This window comes from Neodiprion pinetum, chromosome 5 (assembly GCF_021155775.2).
Source record: "Neodiprion pinetum isolate iyNeoPine1 chromosome 5, iyNeoPine1.2, whole genome shotgun sequence".
NCBI classification, from domain to species: domain Eukaryota; kingdom Metazoa; phylum Arthropoda; class Insecta; order Hymenoptera; family Diprionidae; genus Neodiprion; species Neodiprion pinetum.
The window spans coordinates 2,252,951-2,276,817 of NC_060236.1; the positions used below are offsets into that span (position 1 = coordinate 2,252,951).

Here is a 23,867-nt window from a genome sequence, read left to right on the forward strand (position 1 = left end):
AAGTAAAAACTTTATCGGTTGACTCTTTGCGTCACATATTATTGTGCTGAGTCAACTTTTGTAATAAAATTGTATTCTATGGTCTTTGGAGTCACATTGAAAATTTAAAATGGCGGATCAAGTATGGTGGACGAAAATTGCAAATTTGACCGAACAGGGTAAAAAAAAAAAACTGTATGCAGGTGTTTTTGGGGTCACTGATTAGATTCGCCATACTGAATTTTCTAAATCTGAATTCAGGTTCGTAATCGGCAACCTCAAAAATCTCTGTACAGAGTTTTTTCTCCGGATTCGATCGAATTTGAAATTTTCATCCGCCATGTTGGATATGCCATCTTGAATTTTGAACATCCGATTTCAGATTCGTAATCAGTGACCCCAAAAACTTATAATTTATGTAATACGTGTAAATGTGTAGAGGCGCAATTTTCTCAGAAATGAATTTTTCCTTCAATTTTCACGATTTATTTGCAACCAATTTGTTTCTAACAATCGCAATTTACATTACATCGCAACAAGTACCCTCGAGTATCGAAAACCTATTGGTATACTATCAGAAATAGCAAAAAATCGCACAGAAATATGTCGAAAAGTTCCCTAAATGTACAAAAAATGACACCATGGCTGAAACGGTTAGGGAAAAGATCGCGTACAAACAGCAGCTCATTCCGTTAATGTTATGTCGCAATTATAAGCGGAACCCGGCCTTGCAGCCTCCCGCTAAAACTCTACACGCATACAATCTTCGAAATTCTGCTCAACTTTCGTTCCGCTCAGCCCCACTTATTGTCAGTGTGCCACGAACCTTTGAAGAGAACGGACGTACGCCGGCTCTCAATTCCGATAAGATCCACGTGCTCGCCTGCCGGTCTTTGGTGTTCGCAAATAAAAATTACCATTTACACGGCGAGCCGAGAATTTGAATGATAAGAATTTCGCTACTCGATTCAACGGGTTTTCACGCGTTTCTCGACATAATACAGCGTGAACAACGCCAAATCGACGGCTGTGATGTGTGAATTTTTACCACCGGCTACTGACCGAAGGCTCGTAGATTCGCCGCCTGTGTAATGCAAACAATTAATACCCAGAGGGGGCGACGCGAGGGGTCGGATCAACGAACAAGTCGATGATTCTGGCCGAGGGAATTGCACAACACGGCGACTTTCCCGTCGGCGGATGCCGGCAAATAGAACGGCATAGTGAGTGTTCCTGCATCCGTGTACCAAGAGTGTGAAAAATCAAATCAAGCTGGTCCAGAGTTTTAAAAATGAACGAAAAGCTTGGGAGGAAGAGTTGACTTTACAACGCTCTGCTCGTTGAAATCACATCTGCCCAAGTTGGTGTCTTTTACGTACAAGATAAATTGCTTGTGTAACTTTGAACAGGCGTAAGAACCACCAGACGACTCGCTGTTTACTGGATAAATAAACAACCAGCTCTAATTTACTATGCGAAAGACTCCGCGAATCCGATCTCACATGGACATTATTATACCGGTGACTTTTATCCTAACGATAATAAAATACTCTAAGCAGATCTCGCACTTTGGAGAAGTTCGTAGTTCGTTCAACTGACTGCTCCAGACGCTGTTGCTGATCTATTCATCCCAGGCACGATATATCTTTGATCCGGGTAAGTGAGAACGTATATTGTTCATTTCACAAACTGCGATTAAAAAATAAAATTCACCTTTGGTGCTTTGTATATCTAACCTACATTCGAGTATCTTACACTTGACTCGGAGATGAAAAAAAAATACTCCTTAATTCACCTTCAAGAAACGAGTTATTATCTCCAATAATGCTAAAGTAAACCACTGATTGGTCGGTTAAAACGATTCGATAATTATTTCAAATCAGCCTTATACTTTTACCTTGACTCCGAAATTTCGCCGGAATAAAAACTGTTAGGAATGAAAAGCGAAGTGATTCCAGATAAAATCTCCAAAAGAATGCGGAATAAATTCGCGCGTCGTGAAAAATATATGGAGAGGTATAGATCGATCGTTCTATCGCAACGTGGGTGAAGACGAGGGATGGTAAAATTCTTGCACGGTTTAATTTGATTTTTATGACTAAACTGGTGTCGTATGATTTACGACCCTAACGTATTACGTAGGATGATCTCGCACCGACGATCCGCAGAGCCGAGTAATAAAATGAGTGAAAAAGATTTACCGTCAATATCGTTACACGTTTATTGAATCCCATACGTCATACGGATATAAGGGATTGACATCTACACAAGTGTACAGTATAGGTATAATGTAGTGTCTACGATGGTTCTGGATAAAATCAGGAAGACGATCAAAATGTTTCGAACAGTTTACCCATCATGGGGCATACCTATACACAATTTGCATGAAACTGATCGAGATACTTGTATCGATATACGCTAAGCAGCTGGCGGGCGCATTTGTGTGGTTGCATCATGGATGTTTTTGTGCCTTCTATATACTGCAGGCTTATATTAACAAGATTTATCAATGTTTACTTCAAACGTCCGACGCATAACGAGCCATCAGTTAGATCCCAAGCACACAGCGTATCTACGTTATAGCGGGGTATATTAACCTCTGACCAACGAGTTTTCTTCGAGCAAAAAAAAGAAACGAGAAGAAATGTATGTCTGTAACAGACGGTCGGTTCTCCGCGCGCTTTCCGTTTCCGAATCGAGATTACAACTCTAACTCTGACTCTAATAAAAAAACAAACAAAAAACAATATGGTCATCGATTAGAAACCTCGATAGTATAATGTACACCATGTAACGTTACAAAGTACGCGGTAGTAATACATCATATTATTATGCATAACCAATTCTGGGGACAGGATGGAGGAGATATGCGAGGAGGGGACCGTGTCTCGATTTCTGGGTACATGGCCCAGGCGTCACTTGATCTGGACGTGGAAAGCCGCGAATGGATCCTCAATAAGAATGACCGCAGCGTCGGGAACAACACCGAACAGGACCGAGTGCTCCGTGGAAGCTGCGAACATAGTCATTGCCATAATCGCCCTGATTCCACCCGCCCTACTGGTCATGTGGTACAAATGCGGGGAGAGGCAGAAGTGAGTTCTTGTTTTTTTGCTTCTCACAATTATTCAACACCCAATTTCGAAGGTCTGTATCGATTTCTCTTTACGATTCCAACGAAAAACAAAAAAAAAAAAGAAAGCACTGATCAACAATTGATTGAGTATGCTGTTCGAGGGAGAAGAAATACTTTGTATCAACTACAAGATGGTGCGATACTATTCTGCTACACCAGCATCTCGGTGCATAAGTCATCCCGCAGCATGGCAGTAACTGCCCTCCCCCCCCCCCCCCCCCCCCCCTTTCCCTGTCCCATCATCCCAACGACTGGTTAGAAAGCATCTGACTACAGGGATTCCCCAATGCTCACTGGCGAGACAGACAAATTAACGTGCTCAAGAGCGTATTTCCAGTTGTTGTAAGGAGTGTATGTATGTACATAGATGCTTACGTACTTTCGAAGGCATTCGGAGGAGTCACGTGTGCATTTTTCGTTCAAACATATGTTGCAAGACATTCGTTACAACGGTTTAATTAATAGGAATTAGAAAAAACTCCAGAAACAATTCCGAGGAGAGATGAATCGGCTCGATGTGTGAGTCACTCAGTCCTCATCATGCAGCATCATATTGGATGAAATTATTGGCGTATAAGCGTAGAGGAAAAAGCGGGACTGATGAACGAGTCTAATTTAAATTCCAATGCACACGCGCGTACAGAATTACGCGATTCTCGTGTATTGTACAAAGTATTTATGTAGATACGAGTGAATGCACGACGCGAAACGTGTGTAGCCTTACCGTTATCGTGCCGAGTCAGGTATCTACGTGTAAAACTTCTCACTGATTCCGACGCGTCTTCTTCGGATAGATACACGTGCATACAGCATTCGGCTACTTTTATTTTTATATTTACACACCAGACGCCGCGCATCGATGAGAAAGAAGTGGGTCGGTGCTCCTGGGTTCATCTGGAAGCTGCAGACTTAGCTCTTCTCTTCTAAAACCAGGAAAACCCCCGAAAGGTGATAAGCTGCAGGTACATACGTCTACAAGCACGTTTATCACAAAGTCGACATCCTCGGAATTTGGTTTCTGATATGCATGATAGATGTTCCTGTAGGTAATTCGGAGTGACTCACGAATGTATATTTACGATACGGTATCTACCTACAGAACAAGTTGCCAAACGGTGGGAGAGTTTGGAGGTATGTACATATTTGAAGCGTTTTCGGTATAGTTGGTGGAGCTATGTTTGAACTGTGATCAAAGCTATGAATGAAGCTGAACTGCACGTAAGCCGTTTGTTTCTATAAGCTTTTAAAGTGTACCGTGTGTTGTATAATCGATTCCTGGAGATTGAGGGTATTTGTTAAATCGCCTGTTTCTCCACTTGACCTCACGCCTAGATAAAAGTCTGCTAGCATTTACATTTTCACGTGACAAGATGTACGCCGTTCCATTGGCAACGTCTAGATCCGAATACTAATTGTCGCAAAAATCGGCCAAGCCGTTCTTCTACGAAATTCAAGATGTAAAATTCTTTCGTCGTTCGTATATACATAATACTGATGCTATAAAAGCGTTCGTGCGAAAACGTGCTGTCAAGTTGAACCCGTTGATATTCTTCTCTCTTTTTTCTTTGAACCGACGACGTAATTTCGGTCGATGAGGAATTAGCCTTTTACCTACGATCGTGTGTCTAAAAGTGATGAGACTGCAAGAAGTCTGCGCTGTTTTGTTTTGCAGAAAGTGTGATGTCACCCATATAATAGATACAGGTGAGTATAATGTATTTGTTCGTCTTTTAACGTCTGTGTCACGAATGTTAATTATAATAAAGGAAGCCGCTGATGTCGGCGGGCAAACATAATCGAAAAGGACAGTTCAAACAAGCCATTAAGAACCTTGTTAAATCTGTTGTACGCAGCCGCTCACGCACTTGAGTGCGACAAAAATAAATACAGATAAATCTATTGAAACACTCTTACGACTGAAATAGAAATTCTCAATTTCAATTAGATTATCAACGATCTATGATCTATGATACGTGCAATACCACTTTTTGAAGAGGTTTTCTTCGGTTCGATCAGCGCTAATGCGCTCAATATTCGCCAATGTCGTAAGCCAAGGACCCCTCATCAGGTTCAGGGAAATGAAAATGAGGACAAACACATGTACGCAGCTGGTTCTCGCACAAGAATGCACTATACATGTATAACCGCCTGTATAACTCATCTGAGTTTGTTATATCTCTTCTTTTCTTAATTCCCGGTAGTGTGTACAATGCTACCTATTCTGTCATTCATCGTATCAGATACAATAAAAATTATTCAAGAATTTATACGTATAACTGCCACCAACAGAAACGTCAAATGTTATAATAAAGTGACTGCCATATGCCACCGCGTACAAGTGTTTACGTTCAAACATTTATATGTTTATCAATATTTGTGATCGTTGGTAAAAAAAAGACTTTAATAACTTGGGTAAATATGAGTAATGTAGGAATTCTGTGTAAAAAAATCGCATGAATCGTGAATTAGGCGTGGAGCATTAGTATGGCGTGTTTTTAGTGTGACGCGATATTGAATAGAATTCAACGAATATGCGTTTCCGTAATTAAAACAACGACCGGAAACACCGTATTGTTTTTATATCTGACGTAGATGCTATAAGCTTCCGTATCACGTATGTACGTATATCTAATGTAATATCGGCGTAGCCATAGCCGAGTGTCTCTATCATAGATCGTTTATTGAGCCGATTGGTATGTATCTGTACAAACCTCACAGTAAAGAACGTCGGTCGCAAATGGCAAAAGCACCTCGCGATACAGCCGCCTACTCGTTAACAGGCGCCAATAAAAATTAAGCAAATGACACTTCAGAGCCGGCTGAAGTGAGAGGATTTCCCTCGTATAACAAAGTGAGCGGCTTGATCTCGGTATCGGCTTATTGGACCACGTGTAATGACTCATCGTCGAAAACTTCTTGGAACGAGAATTTAACAAGCGATAGTTAATTAAGTATTACGCGGACATTATTTTTCTCTAAATGACTATGTGGAGCAATAAAAATGTAGAGGAAAAGAGACACGGAGATACGGTCAAGTAGTAGACTGTATATACAGACAACTGGACAATTAAGCTCTTAACTTTGGACCTAAATGAAACTTTGTAGTGATTAAGAATAGAGTTATTTTTCTAAAGTTGTATCTAGAGTGTTCAACATTGGAATGTTATTCAATTGTGAAAGCAGCTGAAAATTTGCTAAAGATTTCGAAACAGCTGCAAAAGGCGTCAGATTATAACTTTTTGACGAAAGTATAGCTTGGAATGAAGATGATCAATCATCTTTTCAGGACAAGCGGAAGCCTGCTACCTCTGCACAATGTTAGATCCCTGCTATGTCTTGGCCTGCTGTTATTCTTCCTACTGGACTTGTCGGAGAGTCTATTTGAGATGCGTCTGCTGCTTCCAATCCTGAGCATTCTTCTGGTTCTGGTGTGCTGGACAGCACACAGAGCAATTGAGGTGTGGAATGGGATCGGGGTCATCGTTACTGCGGCTTCATTCGCAATGGTGGCCGTTGCGAGGGTCTGGAGGCTCATATACATCCACGGGTACGGTATTCCAATCCTTGTAACGCCCCGTTTCATCTTCCACAAACTTCCCATACATCCGTCAGTGACTTGTTCATTCGTTCCGTTAATTTACAGGCTCGGACTGACCTTCGCTCAGGCCAGAGTAACGGCGACGACAGGAGCTGCGGTCTGTTGCAGCCTTTTGACGATCGTGGACACCTACGCGGTCTACAGACTGGTGAGTGTTTCGCCATTGTCGTTAGCTTGGAATTTGTTATCCACCCGTACGCGGGGCGGGATGTAGGAAATCGCTGAGAGATCGGAAACGGTGTTTGTTTTGAGAACCCCGCAATATTATGATATCCCGGAAGCCCATGCTGGAGAATGTCCAGTTACACGGTATGGCTAATGCTAAAACCGTATATCGGTGGCTCAGCGATTCTTGGAACTCGAAGGAAAATCTTTGGTGGGTTGGGTACTTATAGCCGGCGTGAATAAATTTCAAGGTGCAAAAGGACAGGAAGTACACCGTGCATCGACAGCAGAGCTCAAACATATCCTACAAGCACAGGGAGGCCCCGTTTCTCAGCAGGATAACGTTCCACTGGGTGGTCGAACTCTTGGGACGCGGTTACCAGGCCCCCCTGGATCTTCAGGATATCGGTGAGCTTCCGAGCGAGGAATCCACGCGGGTTCAGTTTGAGAAATTTTGGAAAATCTACAAGAAGGAAGTGCAGGTAACGCTCGCCATGTTTAGAGTAGAAACTGGAGTTTCGAACACCGGAGGTATCGTCTTTGTTATCTCGTTTGTGATCCTCGCAGCGGACAACCAGAGGCGGTAAATTCTCACTTTGGCGTTGCTTCTGGAAAAGGATTTGGCGCGGGTTTCTCATCGGTGGAATATTGAAGCTTTTCGGTGACGTCATGACGCTTGCGGGTCCAATGGCCATTTCTAGGATCATAAGCTATGTGGATACAGTGCAAAACGGGACAATCACAGACCGTGGCGTGAGGATTAAGGTAGAATCGGTCAAGTCTTGACCACCACCTTTCAATGCAGACCACATCTGCTCATTTTTATCTTTCATATTTTTCCTACATCCGAAATCACACAGAGTTTCGTCACCCTTGACGAACTCATGCAGAATGGCTATTTCCTGGGTCTGCTGGTCTTCCTGGCGGCCGTATTGCAGAGCACCTTCAGCCAGGCTTCGACCCACATTCTCAACGTCGAGGGAATCCACCTACGAACCGCTCTCCAGGTACCAAAACCACGTAGCACACTGGCTTAAACCGCTTCTGTGTTGCATTCATTCATTCGTTCATTCACTCAACAACGATCGTTTCCATTCCGCAGGCTTTGGTCTACGACAAAGCCCTCCGAATGTGTTCGTGGAACATCGCTGAGGAGGAGAAAGTCCCTGACACCAGAGAGAAAGAGGGGGGCGATGGAAAGACTCATCAAACCGCCCCCGATATCGGGACACTGACCAACCTCATGGCCGAAGATGCGTACAACGTGATGGGCTTCTTCTGGATCGGTCATTACACTTGGGCTGTACCTGTCAAGGTGCGTATTTGGTTTCTCGAAGCCGCAGCCGTGTTTCTTTCGACGGATAAATCTTAGAGGTGACTGATCTCCAACTCCATCGCAGATATCCGCTATTATTTTCCTGGTCTACCTGAAGCTTGGTATCAGCGCGATAATCGGTGCTATTTGCTGCATTCTGATCGTCACTCCGATGCAGCTTTATCTCGGCAAACGAATGTCGGCCAATTCCGAAGTGATGGCGGTACGTCTTTCTTCTATTAGTCATCGCGGATTCAGTTCTTAATTCACGGTTTTAATTCAGGAACGCAGCGACGCCCGTTTGAGACTCATGAACGAAGTTCTCCAAGGAATAAGACTTATCAAGCTCAGAGCTTGGGAAGATCTCTTCAAGGACAGAATTGGTCAGAGTCGAAACAAGGAACTGAAACTCTTGGACCGCGATTCGTTTTACTGGGCTTTGATAAGTGAGTAACTGTAGGAAATTAAAAAATGGTTTGTAAAGTAATTGCGAATATTTCTTCCTCGTAGCGTTTCTCACTCACGCGTCATCCGTCTTGATGACCCTCGTCACCTTCGGTGTCTACTTCTGGGTTGAGGAACGTAAACCTGACGCTGGAAACGTGTTCGCCAGTCTCGCTCTGTTTTCACAACTCACCGTCCCACTCTGTATATTTCCAGTTATCATCCCAATTATCATTCACGCAAAGGTAAGCTGAATCTAAAGCCATTCCCTCTTACATCGCATCAGCGGCATAGTTGACAGAGATTCGTCTTTTTCTAAGATCTCAACTACGAGACTAGAAGACTTTCTCCAACTACCGGAAACCGTCAACATTCTGCCTGAAAATGATTCGAAATCAGCCGATGGGAGGGTCAAGAGACCGAAAATTTCCGATGTGAGTTGATTTTTAAAATTAATTTCTTAATCTAAGTCGTGCAGAACACGAAAAAAAATGTTTCAACTGGAAAATGGTTCATCAAAGGCAGAGGTGGGCAAGATACATAACGAGTTGAGCTTCGGAGATCTGGACAATATTGAGGAAGGTGAGGAAGATCATAATTCGTCGGAATCAGTCTTCTTCAAGGAGCCGGAAACTTCAGGAACGATATTGAGTGTTGATGGTGTATTCTCCTGGGGTTCTGAAGAGAATCAGCTAGTCATCGAGAATCTGAAATTTCCACAAGGTAGGCAGTTTACTGAATATTTGCGCTATCCAATGTCTCGTAATTCGAAATATTCTTACAAATTCGTCATGCGTGTTTCGCAGGTAAACTTACACTGATCGTTGGAAGAATCGGAACTGGAAAAACTTCCCTACTGTTAGCTAGTCTAGGAGAGATTCCTACGGTTCGAGGATCAGTGGAATGGTCTAAGTGAGTGTCACGCGAAGTAAAAACAACAATTTTCTTTTTTCTTTATTCATTTACTTCTGATTGAAGGGACATAAAAATTGCATACGTATCGCAAAAACCATGGCTGCAGAATGCTACCCTGAGGGAAAACATTCTCTTTGGTTCGGACTTTCGACCATCAAGGTATCGCAGCGTTTTACGAGCGTGTGCCCTTCAGGATGACATCGCAATTCTACCCGCTGGAGACCTCACGAGGATCGGCGAGAAAGGTATCAATCTCAGCGGTGGCCAAAAGCAGCGGATATCCATTGCCAGAGCTATATACAGCGATGCTGATACAATAATATTGGTCAGTACTTGAATTTTTTCATGATTGCGATGCGTCGTTGACATTTTCAAACCTACCGAAACATCTTCGAACTAATTAATCGTAAAATTTTACCCGAAGGACGATCCTCTGTCAGCCTTAGATCAGCAAGTGGGACATCAGGTATTCGACCATGGTATCCAGAGGCTTCTTCTGGGCAGAGGGAGAACGGTAATCATGGTAACCCACATGCTGGAGTTGATATCAGCCGCCGACCACGTCAGTATTCCTCTTCATCTACCTGATAATGAGTCAAGGAGAGAGATACGGAATTTATAGATCTTGTCTCGGCAGATCGTTGCCATGGAGGGATGCAGGGTTCGCTCCGTGGGTTCGAGGGCGGCGATCGAAGTTTCCGATCCAGAACTGGCCGCGGAGTGGAGAGAGGCTGCGAGGCGAAAAGACAGCCAGTCGAAAGCCCAGAAGACAGCAAAAGATCGATGGTCTTTGGTCAGACTAGTTTCGAGGATTGGGATAAACCTCCAGCGTTCCATCAACGCGGAAGATGGTTCTTGGAGTACAGATCAGGACGCGAATGTGGTGAGTATAATTGCGAATCATGCGTATATTTCACATCATTCGTAGTCCAGAGTCGAAGAAAGGATTGCCCGAATGTAAAGTGTGTCTCTTTTCAATTCTTGAGACGCCGTCAGCATTCGTTCCTCTCAGAACGAGGCGGTCGACACTTCACGGTTCCCGATATCTCGCCCACGATCTCACCGACCTTCCGGTACCCACAGAAGAGTGGAGCGTCGTCAGGAAACGATCAAAAAAGCACAAGAACGCTGCCAGGGCAACCAGTCTTCAACCCCCTAAACATCCTCCCCCGGTTTTAAGGCAGAGTAGCACCCCGACCATACTTGAAAGCCAAATGACCCACTCAAGGTGATTAAGAAACCGGTATTCAAGGAGATAACGGGATCTCGGGGAGAAGCGGAAATTATATTGATAGAAATAAGGAAGTGCCCTGAGCTTCAGTTCATTCCTAATCACACAATATTTAGAACCAAGATAAATCTTTGGGGTGAAAAATGATTGAGATAAACTTACATCGTGTTGCAGGAGACGGTATAATACCTTGGACAGTGGGCAACAGAACGGTACTCTGAAGCAGATATTTTCCGGCAGGTAAGTAGAACGTCTAGTGAATAGATAATAGACAGGACAGATATGTGATAGCGGTTTTAGCACCAAAATCGTATTGCTGCACGATTGGTTGTACACAAAATTCTTCAAACTTTCTGCTACCAGGACTACGCCGTCTCAGGAATGGGAACATCAGCCAATGAAGAGGCTCCTGTCTTCAGAATCTGGCTACACGGATGAGACTGACGAAGACTATGACGGTGAGTGAAAATATTCTACAATTGGAAAAGTTTTATACAAGAGTAAAAAATGGTTTAAACTAGTTCGTGTCGAAGATAGTGCGAGTTTGATATTGAAAACGTACGCCTGACGCAGGGACTTCGAATCCGAAGAATGCAGGTGGTGAAGACACGGAGTACGATCAGGATTTAAGCGGCCTGGTGACGGTTAGTGTCTGCGGCGATTATCTGAGAGCCGGAGGCATCGGTCCCAACCTGATTTACATCAGCGTGGCTCTGCTTTGCCAAGCGGTTCGCGTCTACACGGATATCTGGCTGAGCGACTGGACCCACCAAGGAAGTCATCACGACGCTACTTCGGATCTTCACGAAGAGGTAAGAATTTTACGAATAGCAGCTGAGTCTTTTGCTGAGTAGGAAAAGCAAAGTTCATTCAGACATTTAACTGGTCACGTTACTCTATGACACCTACAGACCATATTCTACTTTCGCGTCTACATCGCCCTCTCCGTAAGCTCGATCCTTCTCGCCGTGGTTTACAGCGCCGCTGGACAGTGGGCGGGCGCAAGAGCTCGACGACGACTTCACCAGGAGGCGGTGACTGGGATACTAGAAGCACCCTTGGTCTTCTTCGAACGGACACCGATCGGCAGGATCCTTAACAGCTTCAGCGCGGACATGGGAGTGATTGACAAGGTGAGGGTGCGGGATGATCGAGAGCTGGAGATCGGGACGGCCTTGGATATCTAATTTAATAATCATTATCGTTTTCCGGTTAGAAACTGTCGACGGTGGTCCAGAGGACGACGGGGTTCGTATTACTCTGCGGATCGGCGATGCTCGTGAACGTCATTATCTCGCCTTGGTTCCTGGCCGCCGCTGTTCCAATCTGCTTCGCCTACTTCCTGGTGCAGCGATTCTACAGACGGAGTGCTCGGGAACTCCAGAGGCTCGATGGAAGCACCCGGGGCCCAGCGGCCGCCCACTTTTCCGAGACTTTGGCCGGCCTCGCGACCCTCAGAGCCTCGAAACAGGAGGATCGGTTCATGGACGAGATGGTCGAGCACTTGGACTCGAACACGAACGCATTTCTCATACTCAACACGAGCAGTCGATGGCTCGGGATCGCCCTGGTTAGAACAATTACCGCTGGGAAAAAACGCTGCCTGACGATACTTGTACTTGGCTTTTTGATTCGGAAGTTTGGAATATAACTTCAAGTCTTTTTCTTCAGGATTATCTCGGGGCGGTGATTGTCGGAGCTTCAATTTTCGCCGCCATTATGTCCGCCGAGCTTTATCCCAGCCGTGTTACTCCGGCCCTGGTCGGTCTCGCTGTCAACTACACCCTCCTGGTACCCATCTACCTCAATTGGGTCGTTAAATTTGTTTCCGACATTGAAATGTACATGGGGAGCGTTGCGCGGCTCAGTGCCTACACGAAAACACCCAGAGAAGAATATCGGGATGACGGTAAGTCGCTTTTTCTTTTACACCTCACTCTGTCCTCACATTTTCACTGAAGTTTTTGTTTCTTCTACCGTTTCAAACGGGATACTAACTTACAAATAAATTTCATATCTGCACCCTTTATCTGTTTCACTTTGCAGGCCAGGCCGTACCAGGAACTTGGCCCGAAAGTGGGGAAGTCCTTTTCGAAAACGTATCTTTGCGATACGGCACGGAAGGGGAACCGATTGTGACAAATCTCCAGCTGTTGATACCAGCCCGACAGAAAGTGAGCGGTCATTCGGATAGTGAACGATGAATTGGCAAATAATAATCGTTAATCAAATCAAACAACTAATTAAAATAGTAACGTTATTTCAGCTTGGTATCTGCGGAAGAACAGGAAGCGGAAAGTCATCGGCGGCGATGTCCCTCTTCCAATTTGTCCAAGTATACGAAGGGCGTATTCTCGTAGACGGCGTCGATATCCACAGAATTCCACTTCGTCTCCTGCGATCCCGAATCTCTGCCATCCCTCAGGATGTTATTCTATTCAGCGGTACAGTCAGAGAGAATCTCGATCCCCTTGGTCACCATTCGGACGATGAGTTATGGGCCGCCCTCGAACTCGCCCAGATCAAGGATATCGTTAAGACTTGCCCCGAGGGACTGAGTGAGTGTCCCAGTTACGGTAATAACGATTTTTATATCCTTATTCTCATGCTTCTGACCTTCCGCAGACACCGAGGTCCGGGAAGGCGGTGAAAATTTCTCTGCGGGACAACGTCAGTTGTTAAGCATGGCCAGAGCGACTCTTCGAAGGTCGTCGATCGTCGTCCTTGACGAAGCGACCAGCGCGCTCGATGCCGTGACTGAAAAATCAGTCCTCACGGGAATGGCGACCTCGTTTAGGGACAGAACGGTCATCACGATAGCGGTGAGTTGGTTGTTTTTTTTTTTTTGTTTCTTTTCTTCTTACCGTCAGGGATTAACTCCTGCGGTGACAATTTTTCACCACTGTCATCCTGATAATACGTATGGCTCTGCAGCATCGAGTGGCGTCGCTTCTTGACTGTGACCGCGTTGTCGTTTTCGATGGCGGCCGCGTCGTCGAGGATGGACCACCGAAAGATCTGCTTCGCCGTCCAACTGGCGTCTTCTCGGCCATGCTAAAATCGTCCGAGGAATCCATAGACAAAGCTTAGGAGCCGTAGGATCGGGAACTCGGGTGTTATAGAATTTTGAAGACGTGGCAGGACTAATTGGTTTGTCGCACTGAAGTGTGAAGTCAAGTATTACATTGTTTATGTATTTATACGTAATAGGTATATAAATATACCTATATATATATACATATTATATATTTGTAAAATTGTCCTCTCTATTTTATATTTTATACATGTATACTATAGCAGCTAATACAACACTCAGGTTACATAATTTTTAACATCGATAATATACATACATATCCGTATAGATATCCATATGGGTGTATACTTTAATTCAATCCTATCTTTAGGTTCATAGAACAGCATAAACATTGCGGTATTAGAAAACAATAGCCATCGAGTTACCTGAAGAATCGGTAGTTTAACCGATAGCGCTTATCTCCGGCGACTGCGTTGACAGTGGAACGTTAACCACGATGTACAAAATATCGAACGTGATTATTTTCAACCAACGCTACACAATTGTTATACATGTTATTACCATCGCGTTCACAATTGTTCAATTTCCATTCCGTTACTCCTAAGTTGAAAAATATGATATACTTCACGCGTGTACAGACATGATACAGACACTTGTATTAAAAAATGTACATCAACCCAAAAATCATCTTGTTACATAGTTTGTACAAAATTCCACTTCGCCTACGCTGTTCGTACTTACATCAGGTAATTATCGGTATCTGTGAATGAATTTGCGTGAATCTATTTGTAAATAATATTCGAAAAAGGTATTTAAATATTTTTAACTTGCGACAACGAATGCAGACTTATATTTTTCTAGGGAATTAACGACGAAAGTTGGAAATATTCACGAATGTTACTTATACCTACAACCAAGAGCGCAAGGTGTTGAATGATAATATAATTAGCCGCGATCGAAGACGCTATCTATGAGCAAACGGTGTCTCTGCCGCTGCTAGTGTAGCCGGATTGTTATTCCGCTTAGTCACCTGGAGGCCGGCCAGACGATAACAGCTATAGTGAAACTTTTCTTCGTTCTCTGAGTGTGAACCGAGGCGGAGAGTGGAGGAAATTAACAACACAAAGTGGTTCGTTTCCGTACCGGGAATACGCCTATAATCTCGCATAATTTTTAATCAAACATTTTTTATCAACAATCCCGTTACCCCCGTCATGACGGTTCTGGACCCTAGTTGTTTTCCCAATCCCGCGAGTCTCGAAACGAATGAGCATGTTCCAATGTCGGCTGATTCGCTACCACGAGTACAAAATATAAGGTGATAATATAACGGGCGGGTAATTTAATCAGTTTAATTTAGTGCGGATTAATAGTGCTGAGAGTGAACGATATATATTTGCGTAACAATTTGTAGGTCTCTTTGATTTTTACATTCACATACAAATCCCGCCGTCTCTGGGCATTTTCAACATTTTCTTTTCCGCGTAAGAATAAATTACAATATAAAAAAAATTTCAAAAGATCTTACTGAAACGGAAACGAAAAATAAGGTAAGCGTCTAGATGTTAATTATTCTCATCGTGTTACATTGCCAGTAATTTCCCTGTACTCCAGACCTTGTTTCATTTACGTTTTACTTCCATTATTATTTACAAATTTCCACACGCGACAACATTCATTCCACTAGATTGTTGTCTATGGAAAATACCATAGATGCTCTTCAAACTCATTGGATTCTGTCTACCTGAATGTTGGAATAAGCGAGTAAGTCAGGGTCGATCTGTAATGTTGTAAAATGATTTCTTTGTAATGATAACTGGGACCGACAAACATTGTACAGGTGCAAGTTATATATAGAATTGTTATTATCATGATTTTTATACGCCTGCATTGATCAGTTGAACACAGATGCGCACGATCGATAAATATAGTTAAATTAATTAAACGGTTGTGAACTTTGAACGCTAACGATGTATGTACAACTACTATTTCTAGTTGCAACAGGTGAAATCGAATTCCAGAACTATCACGCAGACCACAGCGGTGAAAATACCTTTGAAAATAAATTATACATGTCGAAATATATTACGCCCTCTCTGTGTTCTTTTTTTTTTTTTTTGTTTTTTTTTTCTCCTTCAGTCACTAACGATTTACGTAGTTGTTTTTCTTCGACCGCAATAATTAGTTGAACGGTGTAACTGAATCTGAATTCCTACAGCCAGTACTATATTTCGCTTTAGAATAATTTTATTTCACAAACCACGATAACAAAATTGCTCAAGCCTCGTATGGCAAAACGGCAATCAGTCAGAATGTACGCCCCTGTTAATGATACCTAATACACTCTGTATCGATATCTGTATTATACAACGTGTCAGATATTTATTATTACATAAATCTACCGACTTAACAATAAACGAATTTATTTTCTAGATTCTTTGGAGAGCGTGATTTGTCTATTTTTTTCTATTTATAGTTTATAGGGAGGTAACGTATAAGGTGGCGATTAAACTCCAAGCAAAAACTTATCATCTCGAACTCCGTAAAGTTCCCACAGAAAAAAATCATCAGCAGTTAAATGGTAGTAAAAGTCATAGCAGTTCGTTACATAAACTCGTGCCACGGCTTTAAGCGATTTTCGGAAAAGCAATAAAGAGAAAGGGAAAAAAATACATCGCTGCCATCGTCGATTGTCAAGAGCTGAGGGATCAATTTAAACTCAATTTGCGTTATCAGTATCTTTTTGTGTGTATTTTTACTATCGTCACTTCTTGTCTCTCTTTATCAACTGATTCGTTACGGCCTATCATATTCCCCGATGAAAAATTGGCCAATTAATCACACACCTTTGTTATAAACGGTTCAAAGATACGAAGCACACGCAAGAGAGACGGGGAAAAGGAATATGTCAAATATCGCGTCGAGTATCCGGAAATAATTATAATACAACAGTGTAACAGTGCAAGGCGTTAAAATTTTAACGTCAGTCAAGGTTCGTTAATAACGGACAAAGAGAAAAATGTATTGAGAAAAGGAAATGAAAAAATTATCATCTAATGGCCAAGGGGAGGAAATTCCTGAATCATAACCGAGCGACGACGTCGACTCTCCGAGTTACCGTCACTTGGAGATAAAATAATTATACAGCTGTTGATATTACACTTCGCCTTCTTATCAGGTAGATAAGATTTCCGCGTCTTCGTTGGGCCAAAGATTTTAGTCCGATTCTAGCAACGGTGAGAGGCTGAACCACCTGCGTGAAAATCCGACTCCGAAACGTGGAATCCTCCAACAATCCCGGTGAGTCAGTCTTTCCTTTGATCGATTATTCAATTTTTCCCTTCCGTCTCCAATCGTTGTTCTTCTTATAACTTTTTCTACTTGTTCCTGATAGTTCCTGATTATTTTATTCTGCCGTAACGCAATGCAAATTCGAACCTTACGGTTGTTAATTCTTGGACACGCTTCACCTTCTTGCTGTAACCTGAATCTTTTCAATTTTGTAAAATTACGTGTCAATCTCGTCCAGGCATCATTGATTTTCGCTTAAAGTTGTGTAATTGTTCGCCTATCACTTTTAATACCGATAAAATTTCTGCACCCAGCCACTTTCAATTCGTACATACAAACATTGCGATAATGTTTTTCGTTTTTATCGTGCGATTAAACTACAAGATCTCCTGTTGTGTGAATGATCGAATTCCATCGCGGGATTCGCAGTCCGCGGATTTGAATATTTCTATTATCTTATCCGTAGTCCGCGGCTTGGAGTCGGCGCGTAAAATTTTGAGATTGTGACAGCAGGGATATTATATATCGATTACAGGATGCGTTTTGAGGATAATGATTATTTCAAAATCATTCAACGAACGGCGATTAGTCTTTCACGCAGGATTCAAAATGAGCCGATATCCTGATCTAAACGGCAAATGGCCACTTCGGCCAAATATTCGCTATTTATTATCGACAACTGATATTTGCCATCAATAAGGCACGATGCGTTCAAATTTCCTCACAAGTGAAAGGATTCAGATTTTCGTCCCCTTCCTCACATTTTTCGTTTTCGTTTTTTATCAAAAGTTTTTAAATTGTGAATTTGCGCCTGACGTGCAAAAGCAAAGAAGAACCGAGGTACCCAGATACGATGTTTCACGTGATATATTTTACTCTTCTCGAAATGGCAACACTTCTGTTCGTTATGATCATTACGCATCCCGGGCGCGGAGCGACGGTCGCGTGATTTTCTCGTTTAAACAAATTAAAGAATCTTTACTCGACGCACTTCGCACGTATGTACATAACTTAGCCATTGTTTTTTCAGTACATAGTATACATACATGTAATCTCAGTTATCAGCCGTGACGTCACTGCAGGAGCCCGACTGCGAGACCGATAGCAAATAATACTGCAGAGTTCCCCATTTGAAAACCGGTATCGCATCACGCTGCGACTCCCATTCGCGTTCCTTTATTCCCCGCAGGATTTAGTTGCATAACCAATTATTCAATTTACCACCGGCGTTGCATCAATCGTGTTCTCCGGTTTATGGGATAGTAGCTTTAACGAATCTATAAGTAACTTTAACGAATGAAGAAAGTACAGAGTCTACAATTCGTCCCATCGTCAGACAATTGTTACTTTGTTTTCGAAATAATCCAATTTCATGCTGATTAATCGTGCTTATTTCACGCATCACAGTGAATATACAATGGAACGCCTTTAATCGTTCTCGAGAATAGTGATAGAAACGATGATACAAGCTTGGGCATGAGCAACTACACATTTGAAATTGTTCTTAGCAACCAGATGAATCGATTCAGTGTTGTGTACAATTTTTTTTATCTACACGATCGACAATCCGTGTTGTTGTTTTTATACGGTTTATACCCTTGGGATAATCAGCCAGGGAATAAAACTAATTGTAATGTAACCATAACAAGCTACGGAGGACAATGAGAGACTCCGTCGTTGTTTGCAGTGTTATTCAACAACGTTGAAGACGACTCTGTAAGTGTTAATATATTCCCTCAACGTGCAGATCGCAAGTTTGTATTATACGATATAGGCATACCCATATTTATGCAAATTAGTTTTAGAGACATGTGACTGTTTTTCACGAGACTTGTTCGCATCCGTCACGTAGCCTCGAGACTATACGTCCACATGTCTTCCTTCCAAGTGTCGTTCAGCTTTTTAAACTAATGGTGAATTCGGAGATACGAAAATGAAAAAAAGAACCAGACCAATTTCTTTCATCCCCGGTAAATTCAAATTAGCAGGGCCTAAAGAGCGTGCGTGGTTTTCTGACTGATTAGGCTGTGAGCCTTAGACTGAAAAGACGAAAGCACTTCTCAAATAATGTACTGCATAAAGTGGATGAATTGCGACTGTCCCTCACATATCCGTGGTCATAATCACTCTTGTATTTCTGTAGTCCACAGATACATCCGAACTTGTTTAGCTTTGGGATGACAGACCTGGTAACGGAAGCATGATGAAGTTCTCGTGCTTTCCGACTCCTAGTATTTTGGGACAGAGAGGGAGCATCAATTTGCCTTCTCTGTCCGGAGCAGGAGCTTCACCGCCGTCACCGTCGCAGGTTGTAAGTTGCCTTGTGATTTCAGAGCTGATTTCCGTATAGTGTATATTATTTATCGCAATTTCACATCCCTGTTTGTTTTTATTCTGCAGAATGCAACGGCACGGGGAGCGGCCACAGTTATGAGCTACAAGCGCTCCGACGAACCGGAAGCGAGCAGTAGCGTCGTTAGTGTTCTTACATATTCATGATGTCAAAATTTAAGGAATCCAGCGTGAACGGTTCAATTTTATTTCACAAATATTCTTTATGTCGCAACAGATACAGCCGCTTCCCAAAATTGTCGTACAACCAAGCCCACCGAAACCACCGAAGCGAGCTGCACCTCAACCACCGACGAGATCTGACGTCGTCGACCGAGGCAATGAAAGAAAGGAGGGTGTGATTGGAAAAACATCGGCACCAGTGACGGGACCGATTCCAGTTTACAACAAAGACCCCAAGTCCGTTTCAGTTTAAGCAGTATATGCTTGGTGGTGAAAAACCATAATATCTAAACGTACTTTTTTGTCGGTTACCACAGGTCTCGGGAGCAGATAAAAAACGCAATTCTCAATAATAATTTCCTTGGTAATCTGGACGAGGCACAGGTCGAGGATCTTGTTTCAGCCATGCATCCGAAACTTGTGCCACCTGGGACGCTGGTGATCCGGCAAGGCGATATCGGTGAGTGTAAATGCTGAGGATGCCAGCCCCACATCGGGAATACCATCTCAATCTGATCATCTTCGTTTATAACGTGATTCCAACGCAGGTTCTCACCTCTACGTTTCCGCGGAGGGAGAATTCAACATCTTTGAGGGTGAAGTCCTGCAGAGTACCTTCGGTCCTGGAGTGGCTTTCGGAGAGCTGGCGCTGCTCTACAACACGAAGAGACTTCGCTCGATTCAAGGTGAGTGTAGAAATTGCAAATGGGAGAACGTCTGGTTGTGTCGGAATTTCTGAGTGCTTCTGTCGTTCCCCAGTGAAGAGCGGAGGCAAGGTCTGGATCCTTGATCGGGGAGTCTTCCGCACGGTGATGATGAGGAGCGTGCAGGACAGGCTGCAATCCAACATACGATTCCTCAGGCGGATAACGATATTCCAGAGTCTACCAGAACCGAAGGACCATGTCCTCGCGAAGATCTCGGACCTACTACGAGTGGTGAGTGGTCCGTCTGGTGTGATGAACGAGTGTTTGACGAAGTCTTCCTTCGATTTCAGTCGTTGTATCCTTCCGTTGTAGGAATTCTTTCCGGCCGGAACTCGGATCGTTCGACAAGGCGAGGAAGGTCACAAATTCTACATAATTCGTGGCGGAACCGTAAAAATTACGAAGGACACCCTCTACGGCGGAGAGGAACAAATGGTGTTGCTTGATCGCGGAAAGTACTTTGGTGAAAAGGCCCTACTCAACGAGGGAGAAAACCGGCGTCAAGCCAACGCGATCGCCATGCCGCCAGGAGCCGAGTGTCTCACTCTTGACAGACAGTCAGTCTTATTATACGTCGGTTTCCTATTGCTAAAGTTCCAGCCCTTTGTGATATGGTGATTCACTCGATAATATTCTCGCAGATCTTTCCTCAACTACCTTGGAGCTCTCGAGGAGATACGAACCAAGGACTGGATGGCCGAGTACGACAAGCAGAAGAAGTCGCTGACCATGCAGACGTGGATCAGCGAGTACGCGAACCTGAAACTGTCGGATCTGGAATGCAGGGCAACGCTGGGGGTCGGTGGATTCGGAAGGGTGGAGCTCGTTGTTCCGAAATCCATGCCGGATAAGAGTTTCGCATTGAAATTACTGAAGAAGAAAACAATGGTCGACCAGCAGCAGCAGGAGCATGTCCTTAACGAGAAGTGGATCATGCAGGCATGCTCATCGCCGTTCATCTGCAAGTTAGTTCGACCGTTTTTAAAATTCAGAATCGACCGATTGCTGGTAATAAGTATCGTAATCGAGCGACGCGTTTTGCAGACTGTACCAGACCTACAAGGACAGAAAGTATGTATATTTCCTGATGGAGGTTTGCCTTGGTGGTGACGTCTGGACCACTCTTCAACAGAAACGATTTTTCAACGACCCCACATCCCAATTCATGGTCGGCTGCGTAGTGGAGGCCCTGGACCACCTCCACTCTCTAAACATCGTCTACCGCGATCTCAAACCGGAAAACCTGATGCTGGACTCCCGAGGATACCTAAAACTAGTAGATATCCAACAGTTATTCTTTTTCTGCTGCCTTTGATTTTATTTTTGGTTTTCATTTACCGGTATACAGATTCACTTGTCCAAGGACGGGGATCCATCTTCTATTTATTTTTGCTTAAAGAATTGATCTGTTCTTCTTCAGGTCGACTTCGGGTTTAGCAAAAAGATTGGCCCCGACAAGACCTGGACTTTTGCCGGAACACCGGAGTACGTCGCCCCAGAGATAATTCTGAACAAAGGACACGACAGGTGAATGAATCGGCTATGATTCCTTGCCAAATTGTCTTCCGATAGCTAATGATGTTCATATATTGACGAAACGGTGAACTTACAGGGCGGTTGATTACTGGGCATTGGGTATTCTTACACACGAGTTGCTGGTTGGCAAACCACCGTTCAGGGACCACGACCACATGTCGACGTACAACAAGATCCTGAAGGGAATCGATGCCGTTAGCATACCGAACATCGTCAACAAATCTGCGAATAATTTTATAAGGAAACTTCTCCGCCAGAGTCCTTCAGAGCGATTGGGATATCAGCGTGCCGGTGTCCAAGAAATCCGCGATCATAAGTATGTGAAAAGATATTCTTCTATCTACTAAAAAGGAGAGCTTTTTTTTACGAAGTTCTCTACCAATGGATATCAAATATAAATCTATTTTAGGTGGTTTGGCGGGTTCAACTGGGAAGCTCTTCGTGAGCAGAGCATGTCTGCGCCTATAATTCCTGAGGTAAGGGCTGATCCAATGGTATAATTGTCAATGCACTCGGTGTTCCAAGTTTCTAATAACAATCTTATTTTTATAATCAGGTACGGAGTCACATAGATACGAAAAACTTTGGAAAGTATCCAGCAGATACTGACCTTCCGCCAGACGAATTCTCTGGCTGGGATCAAGATTTCTAATCATACCATCGATTATAACAATTCACTTTTTGAACGAGAGACTAATATTTATTAATTGGAGACGATTTATATCTTCAATGTAGATAATAGTTACACGCTATACAGTAACATGTGTATCCATGGTTGCGCCGCTAAGTAACACATGATAGAATATTTTATAATTATTCACGTATTATTATATAGACTGTTACTGCATCTCACCCGTATTATACCTGCCTGTCCCAACTGTTACAATTCTAAACCATGTATAATCAGACTGTATTCGAACTTTAATGGTCATCGATAGATTAGGTTTTCACTTTTAATTAAAAGCTGTATAATTTATAATTTTATTTTTATTTCTTCGTACCTAATATTACTCATCTATAAAAATTAATTATTTTTTAATTTTATGACCATAAGGTAACTATGTAATTCGGAATATCAAATCGCTACTATAAGTGTGGACTTAATTTTTGCCAAGCCGTATCTCCAAATCCATCATCTCCACCGCTACATCATCTGAAAATTGATCTTGGAAGATCATCAGCTGCAATTAAAATATGTGTGATGAGTGTTTACCCGAAACGGAATCGATCTCATTTTGTCACCTGCATATCACATCATACTCACGATGTCTATAAGTTCGCGGAGTGAACTTCTCTTGGGATACTTCCTGTAGGTGGCGAGAGAAGCTTTCCCTATGAGATCGAGGGTGGTATCGAATTGATCTCGGCAGAGGGACCGGTGTTCCCGTGGAGCAGAATAACTTCGTGATATATAATACCGGTGATAGAGCCAGTTGGAGACGAATACCATGAAGTCGGAATCCATCACTGACCGATTTGCCTCTATCGTCATTTTTATAATGATGCAAGTCCACGGCTGCTCGCAAAGATTCTTCAGAATTTTTAGATTACCCACTGCCTTGCAATAATCAAGCAGCTTCACAAGCAGGATATACAACAATTCTCTATCCGCAGGTCCACTCTGTAATTTTTCCACCGACAACGGTAAGCACGGATTTTGATTTATCTATGAAAAAAAATTGTAAACTTACTTTAGCGAGATTCCCGTGAAGCTGGAGATAGAACGCGATTATCACGTTATCGGAGCTCGAACCAGGCGACATTTTCTTCAACTTGATTACGGGATTCTCGACTTTCCCGATTAGCATCACGGTGGCAAGCTCGACGGCGCCTGAACACTCGTCGACAGACATCTCTTTGAGCAAGTCATCCAATTCTATTTCCAAACAGTCTGGGCACTGTAGAAAGAGAAAGATAATGAATAAAGGTACCAAAAGCACAGAGATCAGAATAGATATTGGAATGAAGATTGTACCTGGATCGAGTACTTTGCTTGGCAGCT

General features: G+C 43.1%; 2 protein-coding genes and 1 long non-coding RNA gene across 5 annotated transcripts; 2 read left to right on the plus strand and 1 right to left on the minus strand.

Annotated features, from left to right (window-relative positions):
- The first annotated feature begins 806 nt into the window (after positions 1 to 806).
- On the plus strand, positions 807 to 19,270 carry Sur (Sulfonylurea receptor). Of its 3 annotated transcripts, XM_069136185.1 has the most exons (31): positions 807 to 1,635; positions 2,835 to 3,074; positions 6,402 to 6,662; positions 6,759 to 6,861; positions 7,130 to 7,360; positions 7,446 to 7,643; positions 7,739 to 7,885; positions 7,981 to 8,193; positions 8,279 to 8,416; positions 8,477 to 8,639; positions 8,704 to 8,882; positions 8,958 to 9,071; positions 9,159 to 9,360; positions 9,444 to 9,549; positions 9,616 to 9,877; positions 9,977 to 10,114; positions 10,190 to 10,435; positions 10,539 to 10,780; positions 10,958 to 11,023; positions 11,147 to 11,241; positions 11,357 to 11,595; positions 11,695 to 11,916; positions 12,000 to 12,353; positions 12,455 to 12,692; positions 12,830 to 12,957; positions 13,050 to 13,341; positions 13,409 to 13,605; positions 13,718 to 14,563; positions 14,679 to 15,367; positions 16,996 to 17,117; positions 19,252 to 19,270. In XM_069136185.1, exons 2-28 carry the CDS (start codon positions 2,836 to 2,838, stop codon positions 13,871 to 13,873), a joined length of 5,169 nt encoding a protein of 1,722 aa, XP_068992286.1. In that variant the 5' UTR covers positions 807 to 1,635; position 2,835; the 3' UTR covers positions 13,874 to 14,563; positions 14,679 to 15,367; positions 16,996 to 17,117; positions 19,252 to 19,270. The 3 variants fall into 3 exon arrangements, with proteins under 3 accessions (XP_068992286.1, XP_046482248.1, XP_068992287.1); XM_046626292.2 differs by having other exon boundaries at positions 13,718 to 15,367; XM_069136186.1 differs by lacking the exons at positions 807 to 1,635; positions 2,835 to 3,074 and adding an exon at positions 4,788 to 4,819 and having other exon boundaries at positions 13,718 to 15,367.
- A 41-nt stretch (positions 19,271 to 19,311) lies between these two features.
- Positions 19,312 to 22,517, plus strand: LOC124219831 (cGMP-dependent protein kinase, isozyme 1). Its single transcript, XM_046627994.1, has 13 exons — positions 19,312 to 19,419; positions 19,509 to 19,583; positions 19,678 to 19,859; positions 19,940 to 20,082; positions 20,171 to 20,308; positions 20,382 to 20,560; positions 20,642 to 20,886; positions 20,971 to 21,294; positions 21,374 to 21,605; positions 21,750 to 21,856; positions 21,942 to 22,181; positions 22,275 to 22,341; positions 22,422 to 22,517. The coding sequence occupies exons 1-13, from the start codon at positions 19,312 to 19,314 to the stop codon at positions 22,515 to 22,517; spliced, it is 2,136 nt and encodes a 711-aa protein (XP_046483950.1).
- Positions 22,518 to 22,882: 365 nt separating this feature from the next.
- Positions 22,883 to 23,640, minus strand: LOC124219120 (uncharacterized). The gene is made up of 3 exons (XR_011177180.1): positions 23,557 to 23,640; positions 23,130 to 23,486; positions 22,883 to 23,046 (listed from the first exon to the last, which is right to left on the minus strand). It is a non-coding gene; the product is annotated as an uncharacterized lncRNA (long non-coding RNA).
- Between the last annotated feature and the right edge of the window lie 227 nt (positions 23,641 to 23,867).